The following is a 26,171-nucleotide window of genomic DNA, read 5'->3' on the forward strand; positions in this document are numbered from 1 at the left end:
TTATTAAAATGAACCATCTATTAAATTCCTATAATACAATGTATAGGCCTAGTGTATTTGATAACAAATTTGTTTTTATTTTTGATTGGAATTTGGGTTCCATTTACACGATTTCATAATAAGATATGTTTGGGCATGGCGGAATTAGTATATGATTAAAATAGACATACTCTTAGGCCCCTTTTTTAATGTTTGTAGGCCTACATTATTGATATCAATATTTATGTACAAAATGCAAAAGAATGTATATATATTTGATTGATTTGTAAACATTAAATTTGATGTTTACTCATAATTATGTCTGGAAAGTCAGGGAAAAACTAAGGAGTATCGGTATTTAGTTTCCTGGGAATCTGAATCAGATGAGTAGTGAGTAAAAACATTTGCCCTAAATCTTTATTTGATTTTTACTGTTTTATGAATTTATCAGGGCTACTGGTAAAGTGCAGAAAAAACCTCCAAACGCTAGGATTTTTCATCAGCAGCAGTAGAAATTTCTCTTGCATAGATTTTCTGGTGACCTCGCTTGGATTTAGCAAACAATGAACCGTCAGGGTTATAGCGCGTTATTTAATCTGATTCAACTCGTCGTGGCACGTATATTTATTGCACGTGTAATACTTTTTGACGTCACGAAAAGTATTGTACATACAATATTGTACGTACAATACAGAGTCTGAAGCTAGCCTAACACTGGTATCTTCCTTGGGTTTTGGGATCGCCGTGTCTTTATTTCTTGAACAATTTCAACGAATGATATCTTAAATTCGAGCTAACAGATGCAGCTATTGGCTGCTGGTTCCAATTATGGCTTATCTGTCTTTGTTAAGGATATACAACAGGTGAACATAACTGGTACCTTAATTTTTTGGCTTACTGTACATGTAGCTAATTTATATACTGACAGATATATAAATTACAGATTACATGTAAATGCCTTATTTTGTCTTAAATACGTGGCTTTCGGCTGAACTACTTGCAGGGTATGTTAGCACATCTATGACAATGACAAAGGTACCAAAATCTGAATTTTGATGATGTTTTTGATCGTCCGGTTGAGTAAATCACTGAATGGGCTTTTAACTTGTTTTATTTGCAACTTGCTTGAAGTACATGTTGTTTATTGAAGATACTAGATTTCAATAAGGGTTAAGTCACATGCACCTATTTACTGCATGATTTAGATGTAGTTTTATGATTCCAATTCAATATTTATCAAGTTCTTTTACAATAATAATAAGAAGTATTAGGAAATCATTATCACATATCACTGAAACGTTGTACGTTCTATATTATAATGTAAGCTACGTATATACAGGGTGTCCCAGAAAAAATTACCGAGTGAATAAAATTGAACGTAAGTCAGTCAAAAACTAGACATTAGATTCAAAAAATTAATTTTATTGTGCATCACATGCGAAAATTTTATTTGATTCGGTTCGATGGTTACGAAGAAATTAGCAATTACATAATGCCCGCATTAATGCAGTTCATTCCAAGTTTGATCAACAGGCGCTTTTTTCATACTCGCTCACCGCTTCCTAAAGTTTGTGTATCTCATTAAATTTAGTCCACATTATCTATTTTATAATCCGGCGGTGTTATGTTATTCATGCTTTCACTGAAGATGAATAACAGTTTGTCCGAGAAAACTCTGATTTCTGCAATTAGAAGCTTTCCAAATTTAATTCTTTATGTTGTGCAAATAAGTTAACTTGCCAAAGAACATTTACAGCTTTACATGTGATTTTTGATACCATGCATCATAAATGTTGAAGTTTTAAAATATTTAAACTTTGTATTACAATTTCTTGAAAATATTCCAAAAAAAATTATAATGTGTGAGAATTTTTTTAAGCCAGACGGAATTCTTTTATGCAATAATTCTTCATACAACATTTATATCAACATTAACGAAAAAAGATATGTAGAAGTGCCGAGCATTATCTTACATGCAAGCTTTTATTTTCAATATCGTGCAGGTTGTCAAAAATGAACAAAACCTACAATTAAATGTTTTGCAGAAACAGATTATTTAAAAAGAAAGAAAAGGATTTCATGGTACAAAATATGAAGCCCATTGACAGTTAACCACTAGTGCGCATTGTGTTGAATGGTCTTTCTTTCAAACTTGGAATGAAGTGAATTGATGCATGCGTTATGTAATCGCTCATTTCTTTGCAATCAGTCAACTGATTCCAGTCAAATTAGCGTATAAGATGCAAAATATGATTGGCTACACGCTGGTTTTTAGATTTTTGGATTCTGATGTCTATTTTCTCGACTTACGTCCAAATTCTTTCGCCGGGTTTTTTTTTTTCTGGGACACCCTGTATCATTGATTAAAAAGGAAATCAATGCTGCATCAACTTTGTATATCATAATGTAGGCTATATATCATGGAATATCATTGATTACTTGTAATAATGCTTTTTATCAAGTTCTTTTACGAATAACAAGATGAACCATGCAGAAGATATGCTCTCTACACCCCATTACATGGTAAAAGAAGACCTGGAAGGCAAAGAACATCCTACTTAGTACTTGTCTTATGCAAAAACTGTTGGGGGATTTCGACAACTTTCTACTGCCAGATGCCATTGCCACTTTGGCTTCAGATCGTAGTACATGGAGAAACTTTGTAGTCGCTTGTTTCGCAGCCGAATGAAATGAATAACAAGTATTAGGGAATCATTATCACATATCACTGAATATTTCAGGCCCTAATAGATTATATATTTTCTATTACAATAAGAATATCAGGTTCTATAAGGACATCATAATTGAAGTAATTTAGTTATATTTAATGAATGTTTTTGAAATTAATAAGTTATTTTCAAGTGTATTTCTGTAAGTTCTGTATTTTGCTCACTTTTTGAATATTTGTTTAAAATTAATTTTTTTCAATTCTTCAATTGTTTTTTATTTTCGTTTGTTTATCAGGTTTATATTGGCAATTAATTATAATCATATCATAGTATTTAGAATGTCTGCACAGACCTGTTTACCGAGTTAGAGGACATCATATTTTCAGATATTGTTTTCAAAGTAATAGCAGTCTTTTTGCAGTATTCTGGAACTGATTATGTAATCAAGAACATCATAAACACAGCCAAATTAAAAAGTCGCCACTAGTTCCATCCCCATTTAATCAGAGTCTGATGAGTTTATGGCAAAATAATTTATATAATAATTTTCTATACACTTTCCTTCGAAGGTTGATACCAAATTTGATACCAAACGAATTTCCAAACGGTCTATTGCCATTTGGTCTAATACCATTTCGTCTAAATCCCGTTTAGTCTATATTCAATTGGTCTATTACCAAAAAGGCTAATTGCCACTTAGTCTAATAATCATATAGTCTAATGTCCATTTAGTCTAATATTGTTTGGTCTAATAACCGGTATGTCTACAAACCATATAGTATAATAACCATTTGGTCTAATATTTCTTTAATAACCATTTGGTCTAATAACCGTTTGGTCTAATAACCGTTAGGTCTAATACTCGTATGGTCTAATAACCAGTTAGTCTAATACCATTTTGTCTATTTATTACCAAACTAAATGCTTGTAAGACTAAATGGTTTGTAGACCAAATAAGTATTAGACCAACTGGCTATTAGACCTATTGGTTATAGACCAAATGGGTATTAGACTAAATGGTTGTTAGACTAAATGGTTTTAGACTTATTGGTTATTAGACTAAATGGATATCGGACCAAATGGTTATTGGACCAAATGCTTAAAGGATGAAATGATTATTGGACGTAGTGGATATAGACCTAATGGGTTTAGACGAAATGGATGTAGACGAAATGGATATTATACCAAATGGTATTAGACCAAATGGCAAATCCCCTTCCAAACAACGGTTCCTATGCTCACGATTGTTCAACTTTGGTATCAAATTTGGTATCAACCTTCGAAGGAAAGTGTATAGAAAATTATCATATAAATTATTTTGCCATAAACTCATCAGACTCTGATTAAATGGGGATGGAACTATTGGCGACTTTCTAATTTGGCTGTGTTTATAAAAAAAATTGAAAAATCCTCTAAATGACGATGGGTCTAGCCATTAATTAATTGATTGTTAAAGGGATTGTAACATAAGCTAACATAATTAGTGTCCTTCAAATCATTATTGCCCTGGAAGTTATTATCTCATGGCCGGCTCTGAATGAAAAAACAAGGTTCTGTTTGTCATGTTTGTGGCATATCATGAAAGGTGTAATGATTATGACTATTGGAATACTTTTATCAGTAATCCATATTTATAAACCAAATAACTTTCTTTAAAAAGAAAATGTTCGAAACATATTCAATAGCAAAAGTCGGGAATTGGGAGTGACAAACACATTACAGTTTTTGATTGGCCATTATAATTGGCCTGGTCTGGCCATGTTTTGTACATAGCCTATTTTGTATTAACATAATTAATAAATAATAATGTTAGTACATGTCATGTATGTTGAAGATATAAACGAATCGATATAATCCATCTCATCTTGGCCGGCCGGATCTGGGCACACTTTGTCATCTTCTCTGCACCACGAGGCCTCTTCTTCTACCTATATCGTGACTCGAATATATCTTACAATCGTTTTCGCTGAAAATTAAATACAAGCTGTTGGATCTGGATCATCACAACGACAACTGACAAAAGTGTCAGCCCGGTGGTGTCAGCAAGGCTTGGCAGGCAAGGAAGAGTAAGTTTCTTCAATTGGTTTTAACACGTTAAAAACCCGTTCGTTAATAAGCAAAAATGTTATGTCTATGCATGAAAATCATACGAGGCGCTACTCGTATTAGTTGTGGGTGTAGGTTATAGGCTACACTGTAAAAAAATGGTGTCTTGGTAAAAGACACTTTATGTGTCATCAATTGGGATACATGTATCTATTTTAGACACAAAGTCATGTCTCTGTACAAGATACGTTCAAATGTAACGTCTCTTTGCAAAACACTTATTCACAAGTCATGTTTTTATGCAAGACACTTCGGGTTTCTAAGATGTCACGGTGTTTTTGTCATCAATTGGGAGACATGTCTGGCTGGAAGACGTGTCTTTGTGTCTTAGATTATGTTTTTATTGGTCCTATTTTCTTTTATTTCTATTGTTCAAGACACGTCTATTGCCAAGACATGTCTTACATATGACGCCAAGACACCATTTTTACAGTGTACATGTGTAGGCCTATATTAATTAGTTCTCGTGACATGAATTTGTTTTTATTTTTCTGACATATGTAGTTCTCGTACCATAAACATTCATTTTTCTCACATAATTCAACTTTTACATTAATTATTTTGTTTGCTTTAGGCCTCTCCTCATAGGCCTATTCATAAAAGCTCATAAACCGCGGGAATAAAGCGAGAAAGTATAGGGGCCTATTCATAGCTATACTCATCGTACTCCATTTTTGACAGAGTACACAATAGTATTTGCCAACTCAGTTACGTCACAGCAGAGGAAGCTAGAAGATAAAAGTTGGAAATGGTTACCATGTATTGAAGATCGTCTTACCACCAAATGTGGTTTAGATACGGTCCCTGTTTAGATCACACATTTAATAATTTCGGACCATAATCATAACTGGCTTCATATTACTCTTTCAAATAAGGATATTGAATGTAAGGAAACAACCCAAAAATTCGATGAAGTCCTATAAACGAAAGTCCTATCGTTAGGGAGGGAGGGGGTCAAAAAGTCTGATTACGTTGGTAAAAAAGTAGTTAAAACATCGGTCAAACTAAAGTTGATCTTCTTTTAATGGTTAAAGATTTAATATATAATTTTAAAATTTTAGTATTTTTTGAAGTGCACATGTATACGATATTGGCATTTTACAGTGGTTGCTTCAAACTGATTTCAAATCAAAATAGAGTGAAGTAGGCCTACTCACAACCTGCAACTTGTAAGTTCATTTTTTAAAGCAGCTGTACCGCACTTTAATTCTTTTTTATTTGAAAATCCAACAAGTTCTAATTTTTTTTCCGTGCCAAAAAGTATGAAGAAAATATTGTAAAATAATATTAAATATTTGTTTCTTCCATGAACGTGATCAATATCCTTGCATTGTCGCACCCCCTCCACAGCCTCATCCAACATAGCGACGGCCCTCTATCCTAGCTCTTCCTCTATCCTATGAATACGGGTTGGAATTTTCGATATTGACACTTGCGCTAGAGGGGAGGGGGAGGGGTTAGACTTCTAACGAAAGGACTTTCGTTTATTGAACTTCATCAAACTTTTGGGCAAGTTGTTCCCTAAATGATTGGGTTAATTCTATGCATAGTACATCATCTCTTTAAGGGTATACGACGTATTGTGGTTGGTCGAAGCAGCCGATTTTCATTATTGCAAAATAACACATTGATGTTTTGCAAAAGTTCATTCTACAAATCATATACTTTGAAAACTTACTTGATTTATTGCTGTTAATGAGTTATGTCACGTTTTACAAAAGTTTTGTTGTTTCATCCCTCTTTACAACATATCTCAAGAACCACATGACCTACAAAAGTATATCTGTGATATTTGAATTCTTCTACACACTCGCTATGAAATGATCAATGCAATTTTTGCCAACAATTCGCAACAGTTTAAAATAGTTGCTAAATCTTAAATGAGTTCGTGATTCTAGCATCCTCTTCTTTATGACATTTCTCAGTAGATATCCACGAAAAAAAGCTCATTCCAAAAATTTCAGTTGATTCCGGTCACTGGACTTTCGCGATTTGCGCCAAGTGAGATCATAGTCTGAGCTGATTATAGTCTAAACTAAGAAAAAAAAGGTCCTACTCGTCGGACTAGTTCGGGCTGTAATTTTGAGCAACCCTGTACTGTTATCATCAGGGGAAGTGAAGTCAAAGTAGTGATTACATCACGGCTGTGAAAAACGTTCATCAGAAAGAACGTTTTTTATAAGGCATCGGAAAGCGGTGGTATTTCTGATTTGATAAATTTGTTATTCAGTGTTCACTTCTCTTGTACAAGTCTCCGTTTGAGTTGGGGTGTGTGTGGCAGGCCTACTACGAGTGTGTGAGTAGGCATACATTTATGCATGCATGTTATGTAACATAATAAACGAATATATTCATTATCGTCCTAGTTAATTATATATAATAGCTTTATAATTATAACTAATAATTATTATTCATGATCCGAATACGCACGTGGGAGTTTGGACTTTGGAGTGCAAGTGAACAGAACAAAAATCAATTGAACAAACTTTTGAAAACAAAAATTGTAGGTAACAGTGGAAAAGTCAATTGAATAAACTTGTTTGGAAGTTGCACTATCACTTGTGAATTTATAATGTTCAACTCTGAACTGAGGTTAAGTATTTTCCTCTAATACCTATGTTTAAGGCCAACTTTTGAAATAGGCTCCAAATAGACTTACTGCTGTGATACCGTGTACTCAGGGAGTTCAAATCCATTATTATGTTTTGATGGATCCAAGTAGGCCCTACGTGAAAATATTGGCTCCAAAACATAATAATGATACAATTGGATGCTTTACGCCCACACTGCAAAAAAACAGCAGAGCAACACTTAATAAACACTTTAATACTTCATAAACACTTGTTTGTACAGTGAAGGTATAGGGATGTTAATTTATAAACACCAAAACACGTTTAGAAATATGAAGATGTTTATGTTTTTTAACACAAGATAAACATCTTCATATTTCTAAACGTGTTTTGGTGTTTATAAATTAACATCCCTATACCTTCACTGTACAAACAAGTGTTTATGAAGTGTTAAAGTGTTTATTAAGTGTTGCTCTACTGTTGTTTTTGCAGTGCAATATTTATTGGTCTCACTATATGAGTTTTAAAATATTGGACTCGACTACGTCTCGCATAGCTCGACCAATAAATATGGGCTCAATTGATCCAATTTTATATCAAACTTGCGTCAAAAGAGGTTGGAAAAAATGTTTGGTCTTATAATTCCATCCAGCCTTGATAGGTACAATAAAACTTCATTTTTGTGTCTTACATTTTTGTGTCTTAAAAGGGCATTTCGTGATCCCCACCATCATCCCCCACTTTGCTAAAAAAATAGGTTGAGAAATACCACTGGAAACCCCTGGCTACATAATGTTATGTACAAAATATTTCTTGCAGATTAATTCATTTAGCAAAAATATCGTGAAATTTGATTAAACGCGTTACGTTCTGGTACACCAGAACGAAATTACAACACATTGTCTATGGGGCAGTGTAATACACATAATCATGCATAACTCACAAACCCAAAATGAGAATCAACTGCAATTTGGGGAATAAGTTTTTTTGTGTATGTGGATATCTACTGATAAATGTCATAAATGAGGATGCTAGGATCACGAAATACTCAAAATGTCAACTCGTAAAATGTGCTACAAATGAAAACTAACATAAGCTTATGAAACTATTGGAGTCCAATTTCTTAATGCCCAAAATACATTTGTGCAGAAATTGACTGTATTGTTAAAGAAGGGGCAAACTCACTATGATTATCACAGGGCCGTAGCAAGGTTGAAAAATGTGGGGCGGCCATCACAAATGTGAGGCAGCCAAATTACAAATATATGCCCAAATTGAATAGAGATATAATGGCATCCCCGGCCGTCCCGCTTGCTATGGCCCTGCTATGATATTTAGTTGTTGAAAACAATTTCTCTAACATTTTGGCGGGATTATTTTCCAGCAAATATTTCAATCAAAAAGAGAATGTTGCCTTATATAATTGCAAGGTCTTCAACAGAAAGGTCACTGGCAGCGTTTGGCCTGTAAGTACACATTCATGTTTCCCGGGCATGTTTCCTGATATTTCCTCACTCACATATCCTACAGATGCGACCTTGGTGCAAGTGTTTGCGGTAATGTGGTGCCTGGGTGGCAGTGTATGGACACCAGTACCCTGAACAAAATCATGTGCTTTCAAATTGTTATAAATTTTTTTCAAATTCGTTTGACTATAGGTGGTTAAATTTCATGTGGGCATATTGAGATTGACTGAACAGCAAAATGGTGCAGGGAAAGCGGTGGGTTATAGGAAAGCCATTTGAGGGATCATTGACTGATGCCAACTTTCATCTGGAAGAATTCAGCCTACCTAACTTGAATGATGGAGGTGAGTCAAGAGTTCAAAGGCACATGAGCCTCATATGGGCAATGAGAACAAATAGGGACAGTCTGGGGGCAGTGCCATAGACCAGGGGGAAAGGGACTCCAGTTCACTGATAAATGTATGATACTGCAATACCAGAAACCAGAGCTCTTTGAAGCCATGCATGCAGGTTCAATCATAATGAACAATTTAGTTGCTGCATTTGACAGCAGTACAATTTTGTTGTTGTTGTTGTTGTGGTTGCTGCTGCTGCTGTAAAACAATGTTCCATTATGGTTTATCCACAGAAATACTTGTAGAAGCTGTGTACTTGACAGTAGATCCATACATGAGAATGGCAATGATTTCTAGACCAGCTGGAGACACTATAGCTGGAGAACAAGTAGCAAAGTAAGCAAAATACAGCAATAAATGTTTTTGAATTAGAAATATAAATTAGGCCAACACCTGGAAGTGAATTTTAAACAATAATGTGATTTACTTAGTGAAATTCTACCATGATTTGGCAATGAACTGGATGGAAGTTTACTTTAGAATAAGTTTTGTCCATGTAATTCAGTGATTGTGACAGCCAGCACCGATGCTAGGTTTTCTTACACAATATGGCATGGACATTTTTGAATTTTGGTCACTTTTTCATTGAAAACACTATGTACAAATAATAATGTACAAAAGTAATATTTTTGTCTATACTCAAGATTATTGCTCTGTTTTCCCCAAAATTTTCAAAACTTCAAATTTTTTTTTTTTTTTTTTCCTTTTTTTTTTTTCAGAGGAAAAAAAACATTTATTCAAGTTTAACTTTAAACAGAGGTAAACATTAAGCATACACATGATACACAATGATATTACATGATACACATGATGAAATATAATTTCCTACACACAGAGAAGCTCTCACACAACGCTATGCAAGTACAGAACCTCACATTACGAGGTTCTGCCACTACACATCGCCATGCAAAAACCTCTCCGCGTGTATGAGGGTCTACATCTTATTCTCTACAGAGTGAATTGAAAATACCCCATCTTTTATAAAATAAACCAATATTATTGTTACATATGTAAATATATTTTTCTAATTTATAATGATTTTGCAGTTCTTTTCTTGAAAATGTGGATCGAAGGGTTATTTTCTTTCATTTTCATTTTATATATATGAAATCTACATAAAACTAGAATCAAATCCAAAACAATATAGCTAGGACCAACGCCAAAAAGCAGATTATCTTTTTTCCAAGAGAGATTTATATTAACTTTGTTTTCGATCCACCTTTTCACATCATCCCAAAATTTCCTAACCACATGACAATCACAAAACATATGAATCAAAGTTTCACTCTCCTCCAGACAGAAGGAACACATACTGGAATCTTTTATCCCAATGTTAAATAAAAATGCGTTTGTACCAAGGATTCTGTGAATTATTCTGAATTGAAACCACCTGAGTTTAGTACTTATTGTACATTTGAAGGGTGTATTAAAATAACATTCCATCTTGAAGGATCAAATGTAGCTTCAAGCTTTTCTTCCCCTTTTTGTACATATTTACGAACAATTGTTTTTTTCGAAACAAGAATATTGTATATTCTTCTGGAACCCTTTTTATCTTTAAAGAGAACATCAAAGTGAAATGGAATAGTGGGATAAACAAGGGTATCACCAGGTTTGTCAAAGAATTTTGGAAATGACTTTTGATCGCCAATATTACACCACCGTATTCAACAAAATTTGTGCGAACATGAAATATACGCATAAAATCCTCCAGCAAGAGGAATTCCCTCTCTCATTTAATAGATCATTTACAAGATCAACACCATTACGAACCCAATGCTGGTAATACAAACTTTGTTTACCCACTTTAATGTTTTCATTGTACCAAAGTGAACTTTTCAGTACCTCCTGTCTGGTAGTTGGTTGATGACAGTTAGAAAAACTAAACCATGCGCAAAAAACATCTTTCCAAAATTGATTCGGTTTATCATTGTTATTATTCATGAAATTCATAATATTAGTAGATCCACCCTCAATGTCCTGGATACGGTTTATACCTGTTGTCTGAAGAAAAAGCTTTACCCACTCTGTCTCCGCATTTTTAATGATTCTACGAATCCAGGTTATTTTTAGTGCATGTATATATGACTGGACATCAACCATTCTCACACCTCCTTGACCATAATCTTGGATCATTTGGTTTCTTGTAACCTTATCAATACCTTTCCATATAAATTTATATATTATTTGGTTTAAATCTTTTATTAACTCGTATTGTGGATTAGGCAAAGTTAAAATCAGAAAGGTAAGCTTAGATAAAATAAGTGATTTAACTATTGTTACACGGCCCAGAACTGTAAGATTACGTCTTGACCATTGGTGAATTAATTCATGAATTGACTCCATTGTTTTTACATAATTAATCTGCACCATTCTTTCAAGTGACACAGTGAAGTCAATACCTAGTGCTCTAAAACAGTTATTATTATGAATCCATTTAACGTTCAAATGATCACAAATTGTTTCATTGCTATCACTTTTTGACCCAATCCACACAACATTAGTTTTGTCTATATTTACCCGTAAACCACACATGTTTTCAAAAGAATCGAGGATTTTAAAAGCTTCATTCATTGACTTCTCTGTGCCATCAAGAAAAAGAACAGTATCATCAGCATATTGCGATATGCGATATTCTGCATCCCCTATTCTAATACCTTTAATATTCTGATTTTTTCGAACCATCATACCTAGGACTTCCGCACAAAGGATGAATAAATAGGGACTTAATCCGTCGCCTTGTCTGCATCCTCTACCCACCTTAAAAGATTCCGAAAGAAATCCATTAACTAGTACTGATGATGAAGCTTGATTATAAAAAACACGAATCCATTTTTTAATCGAATTGCCAAAATTGAATTTATCTAATATTTTCATTATAAATGTATGTGATACCGAATCGAAGGCCTTTTCGAAATCAATCATGAGAAAAAGGCCAGGAATATTTTTATTCTCTGCCAAACTCATCAGGTCGTACATTAAACGTATGTTTTCTCCAATATATCGACCCGTGACAAAACCTTTTTGGTGTTCGTGTATAATATCGGACAAGCAGGATTTTAATCTGGTTGCGATGCACGACGAGGCGAGTTTATAAGATACATTTAGGAGGAAATAGGCCGCCAGTTCTTCAAAAATTGACGTGGTTTATCTCCTTTGGGTAATAAAGTGATTATACCATATTTTTGAGTTACAGAAAGTTGTCCATTTTCATACGCATAATTTAACGAACGAAGCAAATACCATACAAGATCATTGAAAAATACTTTATAAAATTCCGAACTAAATCCATCAGATCCAGGTGATTTATCATTTTGCTGTTTTTAAGAGCATTTAAAAGTTCCTTATATGTTATAGGACCCTCAACTCAAGACTATCGCGCTGGGCGTTTGACAAGATTGGAGTATTTATATTTGCAAAAACAGAGTCAACATCAGCATTATCATCAGTTTCAGATTCCGAATATAAATCTTTATAAAAATTTCTTGCCTCAGAAAGAATATCCTTTGAGTTGGTTAAAACAGAACCGTCTGTACGAACTATTCTATTTATTGTTTTGTTAACTAAATTACGTTTTTCCATGTTCAAAAAATATTTAGACGGTTTTTCACCAAGCTCAAACCAGCGAGTTTTAGATCTTATCAAGACCCCCTTCATTTTATCTTTACGCAGATTCTCAAGATCGTTTTGCTTCATATTCAATTGTACATTTAAAGTGTGGTCACCCGAAGCGACCTTTGTAAATAATTCTGTTATCTCAGATTCAAGTTCTCTCTCCAATCTTCCCAAATCTTTCTTTTTGAAAGCTGAGTAAGAAATAGTTTTAGCACGAATTTCTAATAAAATCATTTCAAAAAACAGTTGATCATTGATTATAAACTGGATATCTCTAGGATGGATTGTGTTTAAATTTGACAAAATATATGGAGGTGCCGCATACTTCTCTACCACTTCTTTTATAGTTTTCTTCACCAAATTAACATATTCTGTATCCTTTAAAAGAGAGTTATTAAACTTCCAGTAGCCTTTGCCACGCTCAATGTCATTGAAATCTAGATGTATATCGACTAATGAATGGTCCGTACGATAACCTGGTTTGATATCACATTTAGATAGTTTGGAATTTAATTCTGACGATATTAAAAAGAAATCAAGACGGGCTTGTTTCAAAGTATCATGTTGCCGCCATGTATATTTGCGTAAATCTGGATTATTTATGCGCCATACATCCGTCAAATTCAATGAATTGCAAAGTTCTACCACTCTCTTTTTTGCATTTGGATTGTTAGCTCTAACATAATTGTAAGTATCAAGTGCCTCATTCATTACCAAATTCCAATCGCCGCATATAATTATATGTTCGTTATCAAACTCATTAATTACATTGTATAAATTATCATAGAACTCTGGTTCATCGGTATTGGGACCATATATATTAATCAATGTTATATTGCAATTATTTATTACAATATCAATTACAAGCATATTTCCTTTTGTATCGCACTTAAACTGATTAACTTTATATTCAAAATTATTATTGAATAATATTGCCACGCCCTTGCGTTGCTTTTATATGAACTAAAATAGCAATCAAATCCCCATTCAGAACGAATTATATTTTCAACATCTTTTACAAAATGAGTGTCCTGTAGACAATATAAAGAATGGTTTTTCTTCCTTAAAAAGTGAAGTACATCTCTACGTTTTTTTACATTGGCTAAACCGCGACAATTCATGGAAGCTATTGAGAAGTGTTTGTTCATATCACTAGTCATGTAAATGTGGGAATCCTATTTGTAAACATGGGTAGGCCTACACAAAATGGAATGATATGAATACAATGTAGTCGATCACCCTCTCCGTCTTTCATTCCGTAACTGATTTTGAACATAATAAACATTTGTATCCCAATCGTATCACAATAATATATTTCATAGTTTACATCATGAACCTCTTGATTGATTGTAGTTTGTTTTCCTCTGTGTTTTTTACATCGAAAATACAACAGACAACTGTACATACCAAAACACACACACATACACACAAAACGAAAAAAATTGATCTCGTCTGGCAAAAAAATAAATAAATAAATAAATAAACAAAATTAAATTTAAGACAAAATTAAATTTAGACTCGCCGAAAAGGGCCACAAATTGACAAAAAGCAAAATTCAGAAGTAACAGTGATCGCGAGACCACTTCTCTGTGGCACTGTGAAATAAGATGATAAATCGAAACTAAAAGCAGTTGATTGAAGTAGAGTATACTGTCACAAAATTTCTTCAAAAGGCGCAAAATTTTAGTTCATACAAATCACTACTAACTTCATAAAAAAAACATATACCTGCCGCTACCAACACTTAATCCACAAAATTATGTAATGTTTCATAAATAATTAGATTATTACTGGAAAAAAAGCTACATGCATATAATTAATTTGAGGCAGCTAAGTATTGTTTCCTAGACAATTACATTTTTACTGGCGAAACAATCGTACTTGCATATTAATTAATATTAACTTCTGTTTGGACCTATATAAGCCTATATTTTAAAATACATAATGGTACAAAAAATATCAGAAAACTGGTATAAAGAAATCCGAAAGAAACATTTCATAATCATTTGCAAAACAGAACAAAATCATTATTGCAGAACAAGTTTTTTAACCATTTATATGCAATTATTGAAAGTTTAGCCCATCTGGGGGCTAAAAAAAGTCACTTCAATTACTGATTTGGAACGCATTTCTTCCAAACTCCTCCTCTGCCCCTTTCCTTGAACTCCAGAATTACTTCAAGATGAACAGTTCTGATGCGAGTCATTTTCCCTTCACGTCGCAAGAGTTTTGAGTGCTGAACCAGTTTCCCTCTGTCCCGTTTCATTTTGGCGGGTAGGTCAGGATACGCCATTACCGGTCTTCTATCTTTGATGTATGGTCTATTTCTCTGTTGTTGTAAAACCCAATCTCTATCCCACACACAGCCAAACCGAACTATAATCGGGTCGGGAGCTGGACGCTGTTGTTGTCTGTACTCCTCTCCATCTTGACTATTTAGTTTACGTCTTGGTAAGCGATGGGCATTGACTAGAAATATGTTCTTGCTCTCCCTTTCTTTGAAGCCGAAATCGGTTTGTAGAGCTTTTCTAACTTTCTCAGCGGCTTGTGGTCCCGTCTCGTGCTTTGTTTGAGAGATACCATAAAACACCAGATTTTGTTTTCGGTCATGTAACTCTCTCATCATAAATTCACGTTCAACCTTTTGTTCCAAGTCATCTCGTTCCTTGTCGCCAGCCCATTCGGGGCTGGATCTGTTTCAGGTTTGGGGTCAGTTTACTCAAGAGATTATATTTTAGTGGTATTGGAATGATTTTTTTTTTTTACTTTTTGTGGTTAAATTTTTTTTAAATATTTTAATTCGATTTGTTAGGAAAAGTAAGTATGTTTTGCCGTTTCAACGAACGAAAACGAGTGAGTATTACCAAAGTTATGTTTGAATTAATATGACTTGAAAAGTTTTAGGTATAGGCCTAAAATGTAACAATAATAGTTAATATACAGCATCATATGGTCAGCAGAAGAAAAGTATGTCATTTCAGTGTCTTTGACCCGGGGTCCTTGACCACTGAACAGCGTGATATCACAGATGTGGTGATATCATGTTGATAACAGATCTAAGAATCAAAATCTTCATCATATGGACCATATTGATGTCAAAGTAATTATCTATCCTATCCTGTGTCGTTTTATGGATAAAAATGACTCAAAATGCTATTGATGAAATAGTTGCTATCATGAACATCAGTTTTGCCTTTTCAACGGGAAAAATCCGATGCAAAATAAAGTTTTTAGGGCCTAGCTATAATATGGGCATAATTTATGCATGTAGGCCTATAGTATTGAACAATGTACCCATTTGACATGCACTTATAGATAAATAAATTGTCTTACTTTATTAATTTAATAACTTCTATGTTATAAATAAAATGACACATAACGTAAGTGAAGCTACTTTCTATCTTTTTTATTTGATTCATAAACTTACAGTCAAAACACACAAGAGTGAAGATTGCAGTGAGTAATCAGTCCTTTATAAATGTTCTTGCCACCATCTATCATATAGTAAACTATACATTGCGAATTAATATCAAATTATTTTAAAATAAAAAATGTACATGTAAGGTGAGTTTATATTATGTTATATGGCGAATTTAAGGAGTATTTCGTGATCCTAGCATCCTCTTTTTATGACATTTTTCAGTAGATATCCACAAAAAAAGCTTATTCTAAAAATTTCAGTTGATTCCGATTTTGCCTTTACGAGTTATGCATGGTTATGTGTACACAATGTGTTGCAATTTTGTTCTGGTATACCAGAACGAAATTCAAATTTCACGATTACTTTGCTAACGAATTAATCTGCAAGAAATATTTTGTACATAAACATTATGTAGCCAGAGGTTTCCAGTGATATAAAAATCTCAACTTTTTTTGAGAAAAGTTAGGGGATGATGCTGTGGATCACGAAATGCCCTTTTAACTAAAACCTGCAGTCAGTGCAGTGTAGTATTTGTGACGTGGTATATCGAAAGCAGACACTTTTGGGCAGGATCGTAAATGGAGAAATAGCCAAAAATCTACCCGGGGTGATTTTTTCACGATTTGGGTTTATGATGTTATTAATGTTTAAAATATTGTCTGATCGTTTCAGACCGGAATATAACTGGCATGTTGTATTTTTGAGACATTTTTCAAGGTAATTCCTATACTCTCAACATTGTCAATAATATTTTTAAAGGCAGCTTATCTATTATTAATATTAAAGGCCCATTCAGTGATGTGCTCATCCGGACGATCGTAAAAATCATCAAAATTTTGGTACCGTACCTTTGTTATTACATAGATGTGCTAAGTCTGCGAATGGTTCAGCCAAAAGCCGTGTAGGCCTATTTAAGACAAAATAAGACATTTTACACGAATCTGTATTTTTAGATACTGACAGTATCTAAAATTAGCTACAAGTATTTGAATGGCGGGGCTTGAACTTCGTCAGTACTGCTGTTTTCTTCATTTTTTGCCAAATTTGGCATTTCAAAAATACCAAATGACAATTTGAATGACTTAGGCCTATCCTTCTCTTTTAAGCAATTTATATTTTTAAAGGCAGCTTATCTATTATTAATATTAAAGGCCCATTCAGTGATTTGCTCATCCGGACGATCGTAAAAATCATCAAAATTTTGGTACCGTACCTTTGTTATTACATAGATGTGCTAAGTCTGCGAATGGTTCAGCAAAAAGCCGTGTAGGCCTATTTAAGACAAAATAAGACATTTTACACGAATCTGTATTTTTAGATACTGACAGTATCAAAAATACCAAATGACAATTTGAATGACTTAGGCCTATCCTTCTCTTTTAAGCAATTTATAAACAATTTTAATTTTTTACTCTTGCACTGGGATCACTGAATGGGTCTTTAAGAAATGTGGCGTATCATGTCAAAAACAGACATCTTTTGGACAGCTTATAAATTTGGAGGCTTTCACATAAAGAGCTATTTTGCTCCACAACGCCGTTTTCCCCAATAAAATCGGACATTCCTAAGCGAAGAAATTGAGTTCGTAAGTTATGGTATTAATAAAATTGAAATTGAAATATCGTGGGTAAAAAGCTGAAAAGACAAATAAAACCAGAACAGAACAATTTAGAGAACAATAATGAATTAATAATAATGAACAATAATGAATTAAAGAGTTGACAGGAGATTAGGAGTTAATGTTTTCTGCAGTTTCAGTGTACATCTTCTCACCGTTGATGGTTTGGTGGACTGTCATGTAACATGGATGTAGTAAGCCGTGATCCTAAAAATGCCTTTCACATTGACCAAAACTAATTACAAGACCTCTTCTACATTGAGGCTGGCTTTCCCTTTTAAAGGGAATTTTTATTTAATATCTGTGGCAAGGTCTTATTCACAAAATCTTTAATATCCGCAGCATTTTGTTCTACTGATTCTATCATTTCACTGATGTCCTTTTCATTTTTATTTGCCTTTTCATTTATATCACTGATCTGTGCTTGTAAAACATCCATACGTTTTGACAGCATTGTTTCCATTCTTATCATTATGTCCTTCAGTTCAGCATTTGTCACGCTCACCTGCGTATCGTTCGTAATACCCGCCGTGTTGTCAGCCATAGTACTACCTGTACTACGAGGCATATCAGAGTTTATGTCAGTGCAAAATGTTGTAGAATTTACCTTTATTGTGTCACTTTTCCACTTCTAGTACTCATTTTTCCAGCGGCAGTCCTGTTTATTCAGATTAACATCATCATTATATCATTATTGTCCGTAAAACAGCCACGATTAACATAAAACAGCACCAATTCGGCGAGAAAAAAAATTACCAACCTTCCATGTTGAAAGCCGGGTTGCCAGTCCCAGTCAAAACTTCAAATTTGATTTTATTCCCAGTTAGATCAAACTAAAGGTGGCTTATGTTTCATTGTCAAAACAAAATAATGATTTGATGTTTAAAAAGAAGCAATTGCTTTATTTATCTGGAATTGAAAGTACAGGGTAAACTTTTGAAAGTATGAATTAGAATCAAGATCAGAAATTAGTATGTTTTTTTAATCATAGAGTGGTTGAAAGTAAGAATGCTGAGTATCCCGTAGGAACACATATAGTAACCTCACCAGGCTGGGTGACACACTCTATATCCAATGGGGAAGGCATATCTAAGATTGACCCAAACTACCCAAAGGATTTGCCTCTATCACTGGCACTTGGAACTCTTGGAATGACTGGGTAAGTTAATTGTTCACATTTTGAAAAACTCTGGATTATCGCTGCAGATAACAGCCTCTGCTTGTAAATAACTAAGAAGTGCTTTAAGGGATCCAAAATGAGCGTTTATTGCGTTTCGACAGTATTTTTTGTGGGACATGAGAGCACCTCAGACCTATCGAATTGCATTCTGAATACGAAGCATGTCTTTCTGATATCAAATAATTTACATTTTTTTTAAATCACAATATAATACAAATTTTATGACAAATTATAAAAATTTGATATTTTTTCAAATTTTTGATATTTAACAGTGCTCGAAGTAAATTATATAAATCTAATGATATGTTCTTAAAGTGTATGTAGCAGGGAGGAAAAGCCGACGGTCAATTGAAAATTTTGACCTTTCATATTGAAGATATGGATTTTTTCCCAAAAAGACCTAATTTTTTTTGGTGTTTTGGGAAAAAAATCCATATCTTCAATCTAAAGGTCAAAATTTTCAATTGATCGTCGGCTTTTCATCCCACCTACATACACTTTAAGTATAAATCATCAGATTTATAAAGTTTACTTCAAGTACTGTTAAATATCAAAAATATCAATTTTAATGATTTGCCATAAAATGTGTATTAAATTGCGAATATCAAAAAATCAAAATTATTTGATATCAGAATGACATTCTTCGTATTCAGAATGCAATTCGATATGTCTCATGTGCTCTAATGTCCCAAAATAAATACTGTCCAAATGTTCATACCCCAGCCCTTAATGCAAGATGGTGAATGCATTTTGACAAGTTTTGACAAGTTTTAATGGTTTACTACAAAGAATTTTGGTAAGATGCGAGTCCATTTTCACAAAGGCACAAGAAATTGCTCTCTGGCTGAAGATATAATTTGAAAATGAGGTTTAAACTTTCAAAGTTTAAAGTCAGAATCATGGAAATTTGTCAGTTTGTTACAAATGTGAAAATCAAACAAATTTTTTAAGCTTGTCTTGAGCCTGATATTGCAGGGTCATGTTCATTGGCTATGCTATGTGTTATATTGTTAGAGCTATCTTCAGTAGATAGCAGATACGTGTCCTATTGCTGCTTCTTGATACAAATTAAGTTATCCAGGCTCAAAATACCAGGATATAATTGACCACATTTTACATGCTGCATCTTCCTTCTAACATGTTTCAGACCAAAATATACCTGATTGGGGTCAAATAGCATTAAAATTGCATTATTTTTGTGCATTTTGTGATTTTGGGTGTGGGTCAGTAGGAGTGTGACAAAGTTTATAAAAATGTTACTCTGGCACACTATATGCCACTATTTTTAGTTCTTAGGTACACATTATACTTTTAATGAACTGGTATATTATTTTGATTTGCAGGAGAAGTGCCTACATTGGGATGACAGAGATTGGTCAAATTAAAGCTGGGGAGACGGTGTTTGTCAGCGGTGCTGCAGGAGCTGTGGGCTCTGTGGCTGGACAGATGGCCAAAATAATGGTAACTTAAATTGCACCATATGAAAATGATAAATTTTGTATATTGCTCCAAAATCCAAATTCTCAAAGAAAATTGCTCCAAAATCCAAATTCTCAAAGAAAAGCCATAATGATGAAAATTAGACCTGATGGAACAGCTGTGTGTTTGCTGTGATAACAAAGAGTTCCTTATTTCTGATTTTATCAATCATGATTCCTTCTTACTTAACCAATTGGCTTATCAAGTCATTAAGTATGAATGTAACGCTGCTATGACTATGACGACTGTAATCACCCCAGACAAATCTGGCAGTGGAGCGCTGCTCTTTTAATTAAGGTGTCAAATGTACGGATTGGTATCAACAACAGGAGCCAGTTTCTGCCCACATAAGGAGTAATCAAAAACATTTGGTTTACATTTGGTGCTGGGCATTCTGATGAAATTTACTACAGGTTCAAAGAGCTAGCATTTTCTTGTAAAAACCAAATTGATTCTCTAATGTGCACTGCATATAGAGGAGCCAAAATAAAATGATGACCTAGCTCATAAAATTAATGTAGGACAAAAATTATTGTAATCTGATATTGCCTGTAACCAATCTAATAATTTGTGCAATTTATATTACAAAGTCAAGAGACTATGTTTTCATTTTTACATTATTCTTTTTTAGGGGTGTCGTGTGCTCGGCTCTGCTGGATCAGACGAAAAAGTGGCCTATGTGAAAGAGCTAGGATTTGATGAAGTCTTCAATTACAACAAAGTGAAAGATATAGATGCTACAATCAAAGGCTTGGCCCCTAATGGTATTGATGTCTACTTTGATAATGTAAGAGAGCTATCACAATGTTTGAAAAAACTGGGTATATCCTAACTAATCAAAAGCTAGCTTATGCTGGCATGGGCATAGCAAGAGCCTCGGGGGCCCATGGACAAGAAACAGTGCGGGCCCTTTTAGCTGGGCCAGATTTATCCTTGGGCCAGAGGGCCCCCAAAATTGTCCTGTGCAAGTTCCTCTTAGCCTGACAACACCACATTTTTTGGATCAAAATATGGTAAAATTGCACAATTTGGCACGCTTCGCGCATATCATTCTAGCCCTTCACATAACAAAATTCACCTTCATTTTGGGCTAAAATGGTCCGAAATTAATTTTTTTCGCACGCATATGTGCTAGTAAGATCGAAACAAAATATGCTTATCTCCCTCTAATCTGCCGATCTTATTATAGGCCCCCAATTTGTAAACCAAACTTGACCTCTTGTTGCACATGCCTTCCTCATGGTGAGTTTGGGGCCTCCAAATTTTGGACTGGCCCAGGTAAATTCGGCCCTGTCTTTTAGCATCTCCTTAATCAGCGCTTATTTTATTTTCTCTTTTGCTTGGGCCCCTGAACCCTCCTGGCCCATGAACTTCGTCCACCCTGCCCCCCCCACATCCTAAGCCCCTGTATGCTGGAGATCTACAGAACGGTAAAATTCAATGCAGTACAAGTATAGAGCATTCAAAGAACTATTTCATATCAAGACCTAATTTACTGCATTTCCTTTTTTTTATTTGAGAAATCCAGAAAAAATGAATTACTTTTAAGCAAAATTAATGATAACATTTTTCAAACAATTTTGAAATCAAAAATTATCAATTCCTATTCCTACCAACTGAGCTAATGAGGTTCAGGCACATATTTGCAGGTTTACTTGTTCGTATACAACTATGTGTATCGTTGATTTGCTCAAAACCCTTTACACTTTTGTGGATGGGGCTCTTCATGTTTGCATGTTTTAAAAGCGCTTGATGGTAAGCATATAAGCTCATATATGCTGTACTGGTAAACTATTGAGTTTTTACGGTATGTTACCACTAACACATTTTGGTTTTCTGGCCACCTACAGGAAATTTAAGTGCACCCTTGGATCTGATACTGAACTCAACTGTCTCTTTCAGTGTCAAAATAGACTATTCCAATTGAAATTCCTACACCCCCTATGGAAAGACATCTCCCACACAGGGTGTGTAGATTTCAAATGGAGTCACCCATTTAGGTAATCCCATTTGACATTCGTTGTGCGGAAGATTGATTTTCCATATAATTCGCCTATTGCACAGTTCCGCCATATGCGAGGAGAGCCTCGAACTGGCAATAGGCATGAAAGGAAGTATTACGTGACTTTACGCAATGTTATATGACTGGTTTCAATTCCCATTCATGCATGCTGCCAGATCGAGGCTCTCCTTGCATATGGCGGAACCGTGCAATGGGTGAATAGGGGGTGTATGGATTTCAACTGGAATAGCCCAATGATAAGGGTCTGATTAACGTTCATTTTACCATAATTGATGGACCAATATATGACCTTATTTATTGTTTAATCACAAAAATAGCCATATTTACTTGTGTGAGGCCTGAGGTCAGTTATTTAATTAAACAAGATAATTTATTTATTCTGATATTAATTTGGTCATATTTGTTTATATCTCATATTTGTAGGTCGGGGGCGATTTCAGCATGATGATGATAAAACACATGCGTATTTATGGGCGAGTTGTTGTTTGTGGAGCAATATCTGAATATAATTTGACAGATCCACAAAAATGTGAGTAGACATCATGAATTTGCAAAATGCTGAGAATTTGGCACATCACATAAATATTGGATTTGTTTAAGCAAAATGACAAGTGTTCACAAAGGCCAAACTTAAATGGGATTTACTCCCACCAAATCATTTTAGCCCTAGATAGTGGGCTGTTCACATTCATTGAATACTTTAACAGTAATTGTAAAATCTGTCAAGCACAAATTATGCAGTCAACTATGCTTTCATTTCACCATGTATGCCACCAAAGTTGCTAGTTAATTCACCTTATAAAAAATGACAGCATCAAAATTTTAATATTTTCCCCCAAAAAGTCAGTCACAAAAGTTACTTGGCAAATTGTACAAAATATGCACATAATGATGTTGTCATCTTTAAAATAAAGAAAACAAGCCAAGTAAAATTCCAATTTTCGCAGATAAATACTTGCTAAAGTCAAAGCTCTTAAAATAAAGTTGTGTTTTTTGCAACTTTAAGATCAAATTAAACTAGAACCCCACAACTATGGATTCTAGTTTCATTCATACTTTCATTTAGTAAACTCCTTATAATATTGTATTGTTTGTTCACAGATCCGTCCATCTTCTGCCATCTTCTTTTTAATAGCATCAAGGTACATGGGTTCACCAACTTTCACTATACTCAGTTATACCCAAAAGCTATTGCTCAACTTTCAGAATGGATTCAAAAGGTATGTGTGTCATAGTCACAGACTACTACAGACCATGTATCAACAGTCAAAGTCCCTGTGCATTGCATGCTGTGATTTTTGCATATTCATGAGGGTCGATTGTTCAATCGCGTGCGTGTCTAACAATCACACCAGCGCTATGCGTGTCTTCAGCGATATCGTGCTAGAGTGTTGCGTGCCTTCATGATTACGCAATAGACTGTAAAAATATGCAGTAAGTGCATAGCAGTTTTACCTGTCGCATTCCATGGAACAATCGGCCCTCATTATCAGGTGATGCTGAGACTTTGACTGCTTGGACGCTGTCGGTCCATTATCTTTTTCGTCCATAGTACTCAGTAGCATCGATTCCTGGAAAAGATGCGAAAATTTGTTGCAGTTTTTGATATTTGACAAGCCTTTAGCCTGCCAGACTCCCTGGGTGATTTGCCATCCTGGGCATAAGGCCATTGACACTTCAAAAAAGACATGCCTGAAGGGGGTAACTGCCTCCCCCTGACAACTCCAAGAAAATAAAATGAAATATTTCTTTTTCTTAGTACTGTTTAGATACACAAACATTAGGTAAACATCTTGGTAGCTCTTGGTATAAAATAGTGCAAAATTGCAAATTTGGGCATATGAACTTTTACTTCAAACAGTATGAAACTGAAAATTTGCGAATAAAATTGGGCAAAAATAATGCTCACTGGGCACACTTTTTCTTTGCCCACCCCATTTAAAAAAGTCCAGACACACCACTGATTCCAGTTGAAATTCATACAGCCTAAACATGATCTAAGGCATTTTGTGATCCATAGTCTGATCCCCCACTTTCCTAAAAAAAGTTCAGACTTTAATACCACCAGAAACTTCCGGCTACATAATGTTGTATGCAAAAAAATTCTTGCAGATTAATTTGTTTAGCAAAAATATTGTCAACTTTGTATTTATGTTCTGTAAATAGAACAAAATTACAGCACATCAGTGGCCTATGGAGTGATATACATAATCATGAACACAAAATTGGAATCAACTGAAATTTTGGGAACACTTTTTCTTGGATATTTACTCCAAATAAACCATAAAAAGAGGATCCAAGAATCAAAAAATACTCTTCTTTTACACAGGGAGTGTGAATTTCAAATGTCTACACCCCCTATGTGGGAGATTACAGGCATGTCTTCCATAGGGGGGTAGTGGATTTCAACTCGAATACATCAAACTATTTCATACAGATTAGCTTTGCATAAGTTTATACACCTGCCTAATCTAATGCGTGTCCTCTTTCATGGTTTTATTGGTTTCAGGGCCAGCTGAAGTACCGGGAAGATGTCACAGAAGGATTCCAAAACATGCCTAAAGCATTTATGGCGCTATTTCTTGGTGCTAACAAAGGCAAAGCAATTATTAAAATGTAAGATAAGCAATTCTGTTGAAGAATCTTGCTAAGTACATGATGGTCACATGTTCACACTACGGTCACTTGTGAGTTGAAGAATCATCCAGTAATAGTTTTGAAGGGGGAAGTATGATCCCTTACACTTAATTGCTTTGAGAAAAGTATGGCACTTTCCTGCTCTGATAGATAAGCACACGCCCTGTTAATAAGCAACATACACAAGCGAGGTCCCTTCATGAGTGCCACTCTGCACCAAACCATGCTTTGACACATTACTCAACCAATCAGATTACTGGTCTGTTGTTATACTGAATCAGCCAATCAGAGCCCTACTCAGTTTGTGTTTACATACTGTGAAAGAGAGTGCCATTCTTCTCTGGAAGCTAGTGTAAAGTGACATATTCGAAGATTTGTCAATGTGGACTGTGGTCCCATACATGTACTTCCTCCACAATTGCCACTTTTTCTTATTTACAATGTTTTTCTTATTTACATATGCATGTAGTTCGTTGATCGCAGTTGGGGCGTGAAACTCCGAGTAATAAAATCATGCTTTCATAACATTATTATGTTGTTTGTGTATTTTTACAACCATATTCATGTAGTTCTTCACCATGCAACTGAACATTCACCACATGAATTAAACAACATGATTTTTTCAGTACATTCCATTAATTAAATTATTCCAGAGGTTACCAGTCCACTGAAGCACACAAGCAAAATATAATGATTTATCTGAATATTTTCAAGAGGACCTGTCCTCATCATGAGGCAAACTAAGAATAAATAAATGATAAAGATTAATATCGTTGAAGTTTGTGGTGCATTTTATTGAAACTCGATCCATACGAGGTGCGCTTATTATGATATTACATATCATCGCTGGGTGGGGAAAACCTCATATATATAATTCCAAAGGTCAAATGCAAAACCTCATATGTAAAAATTGAGCCCCAATTACAAAACCTTGTGTGCAATTTTGCTCAAATTCTGTTTTTGTGTGTCAACTTGAAGAACATGTCCCAACACACCTTCTGGTGCTTCCCTTT

At 34.5% G+C, this 26,171-nt stretch overlaps 2 protein-coding genes across 2 annotated transcripts in view; both read left to right on the forward strand.

Annotated features, from left to right (window-relative positions):
- The window catches only part of LOC140155866 (S-adenosylmethionine-dependent methyltransferase Rv2258c-like), a 77,119-nt gene that overhangs the window by 18,765 nt on the left and 32,183 nt on the right, over positions 1 to 26,171 (forward strand). The gene's annotated exons all lie outside the window — the stretch shown is intronic.
- Positions 8,962 to 25,777, forward strand: LOC140155864 (prostaglandin reductase 1-like). Its single transcript, XM_072178857.1, has 8 exons — positions 8,962 to 9,134; positions 9,419 to 9,521; positions 18,831 to 18,998; positions 20,363 to 20,480; positions 21,130 to 21,285; positions 22,945 to 23,050; positions 23,623 to 23,741; positions 25,031 to 25,777. The coding sequence occupies exons 1-8, from the start codon at positions 9,029 to 9,031 to the stop codon at positions 25,139 to 25,141; spliced, it is 987 nt and encodes a 328-aa protein (XP_072034958.1). The 5' UTR covers positions 8,962 to 9,028; the 3' UTR covers positions 25,142 to 25,777.

This window comes from Amphiura filiformis, chromosome 6 (assembly GCF_039555335.1).
Source record: "Amphiura filiformis chromosome 6, Afil_fr2py, whole genome shotgun sequence".
In the NCBI taxonomy this organism is placed as follows: Eukaryota; Metazoa; Echinodermata; class Ophiuroidea; order Amphilepidida; family Amphiuridae; genus Amphiura; species Amphiura filiformis.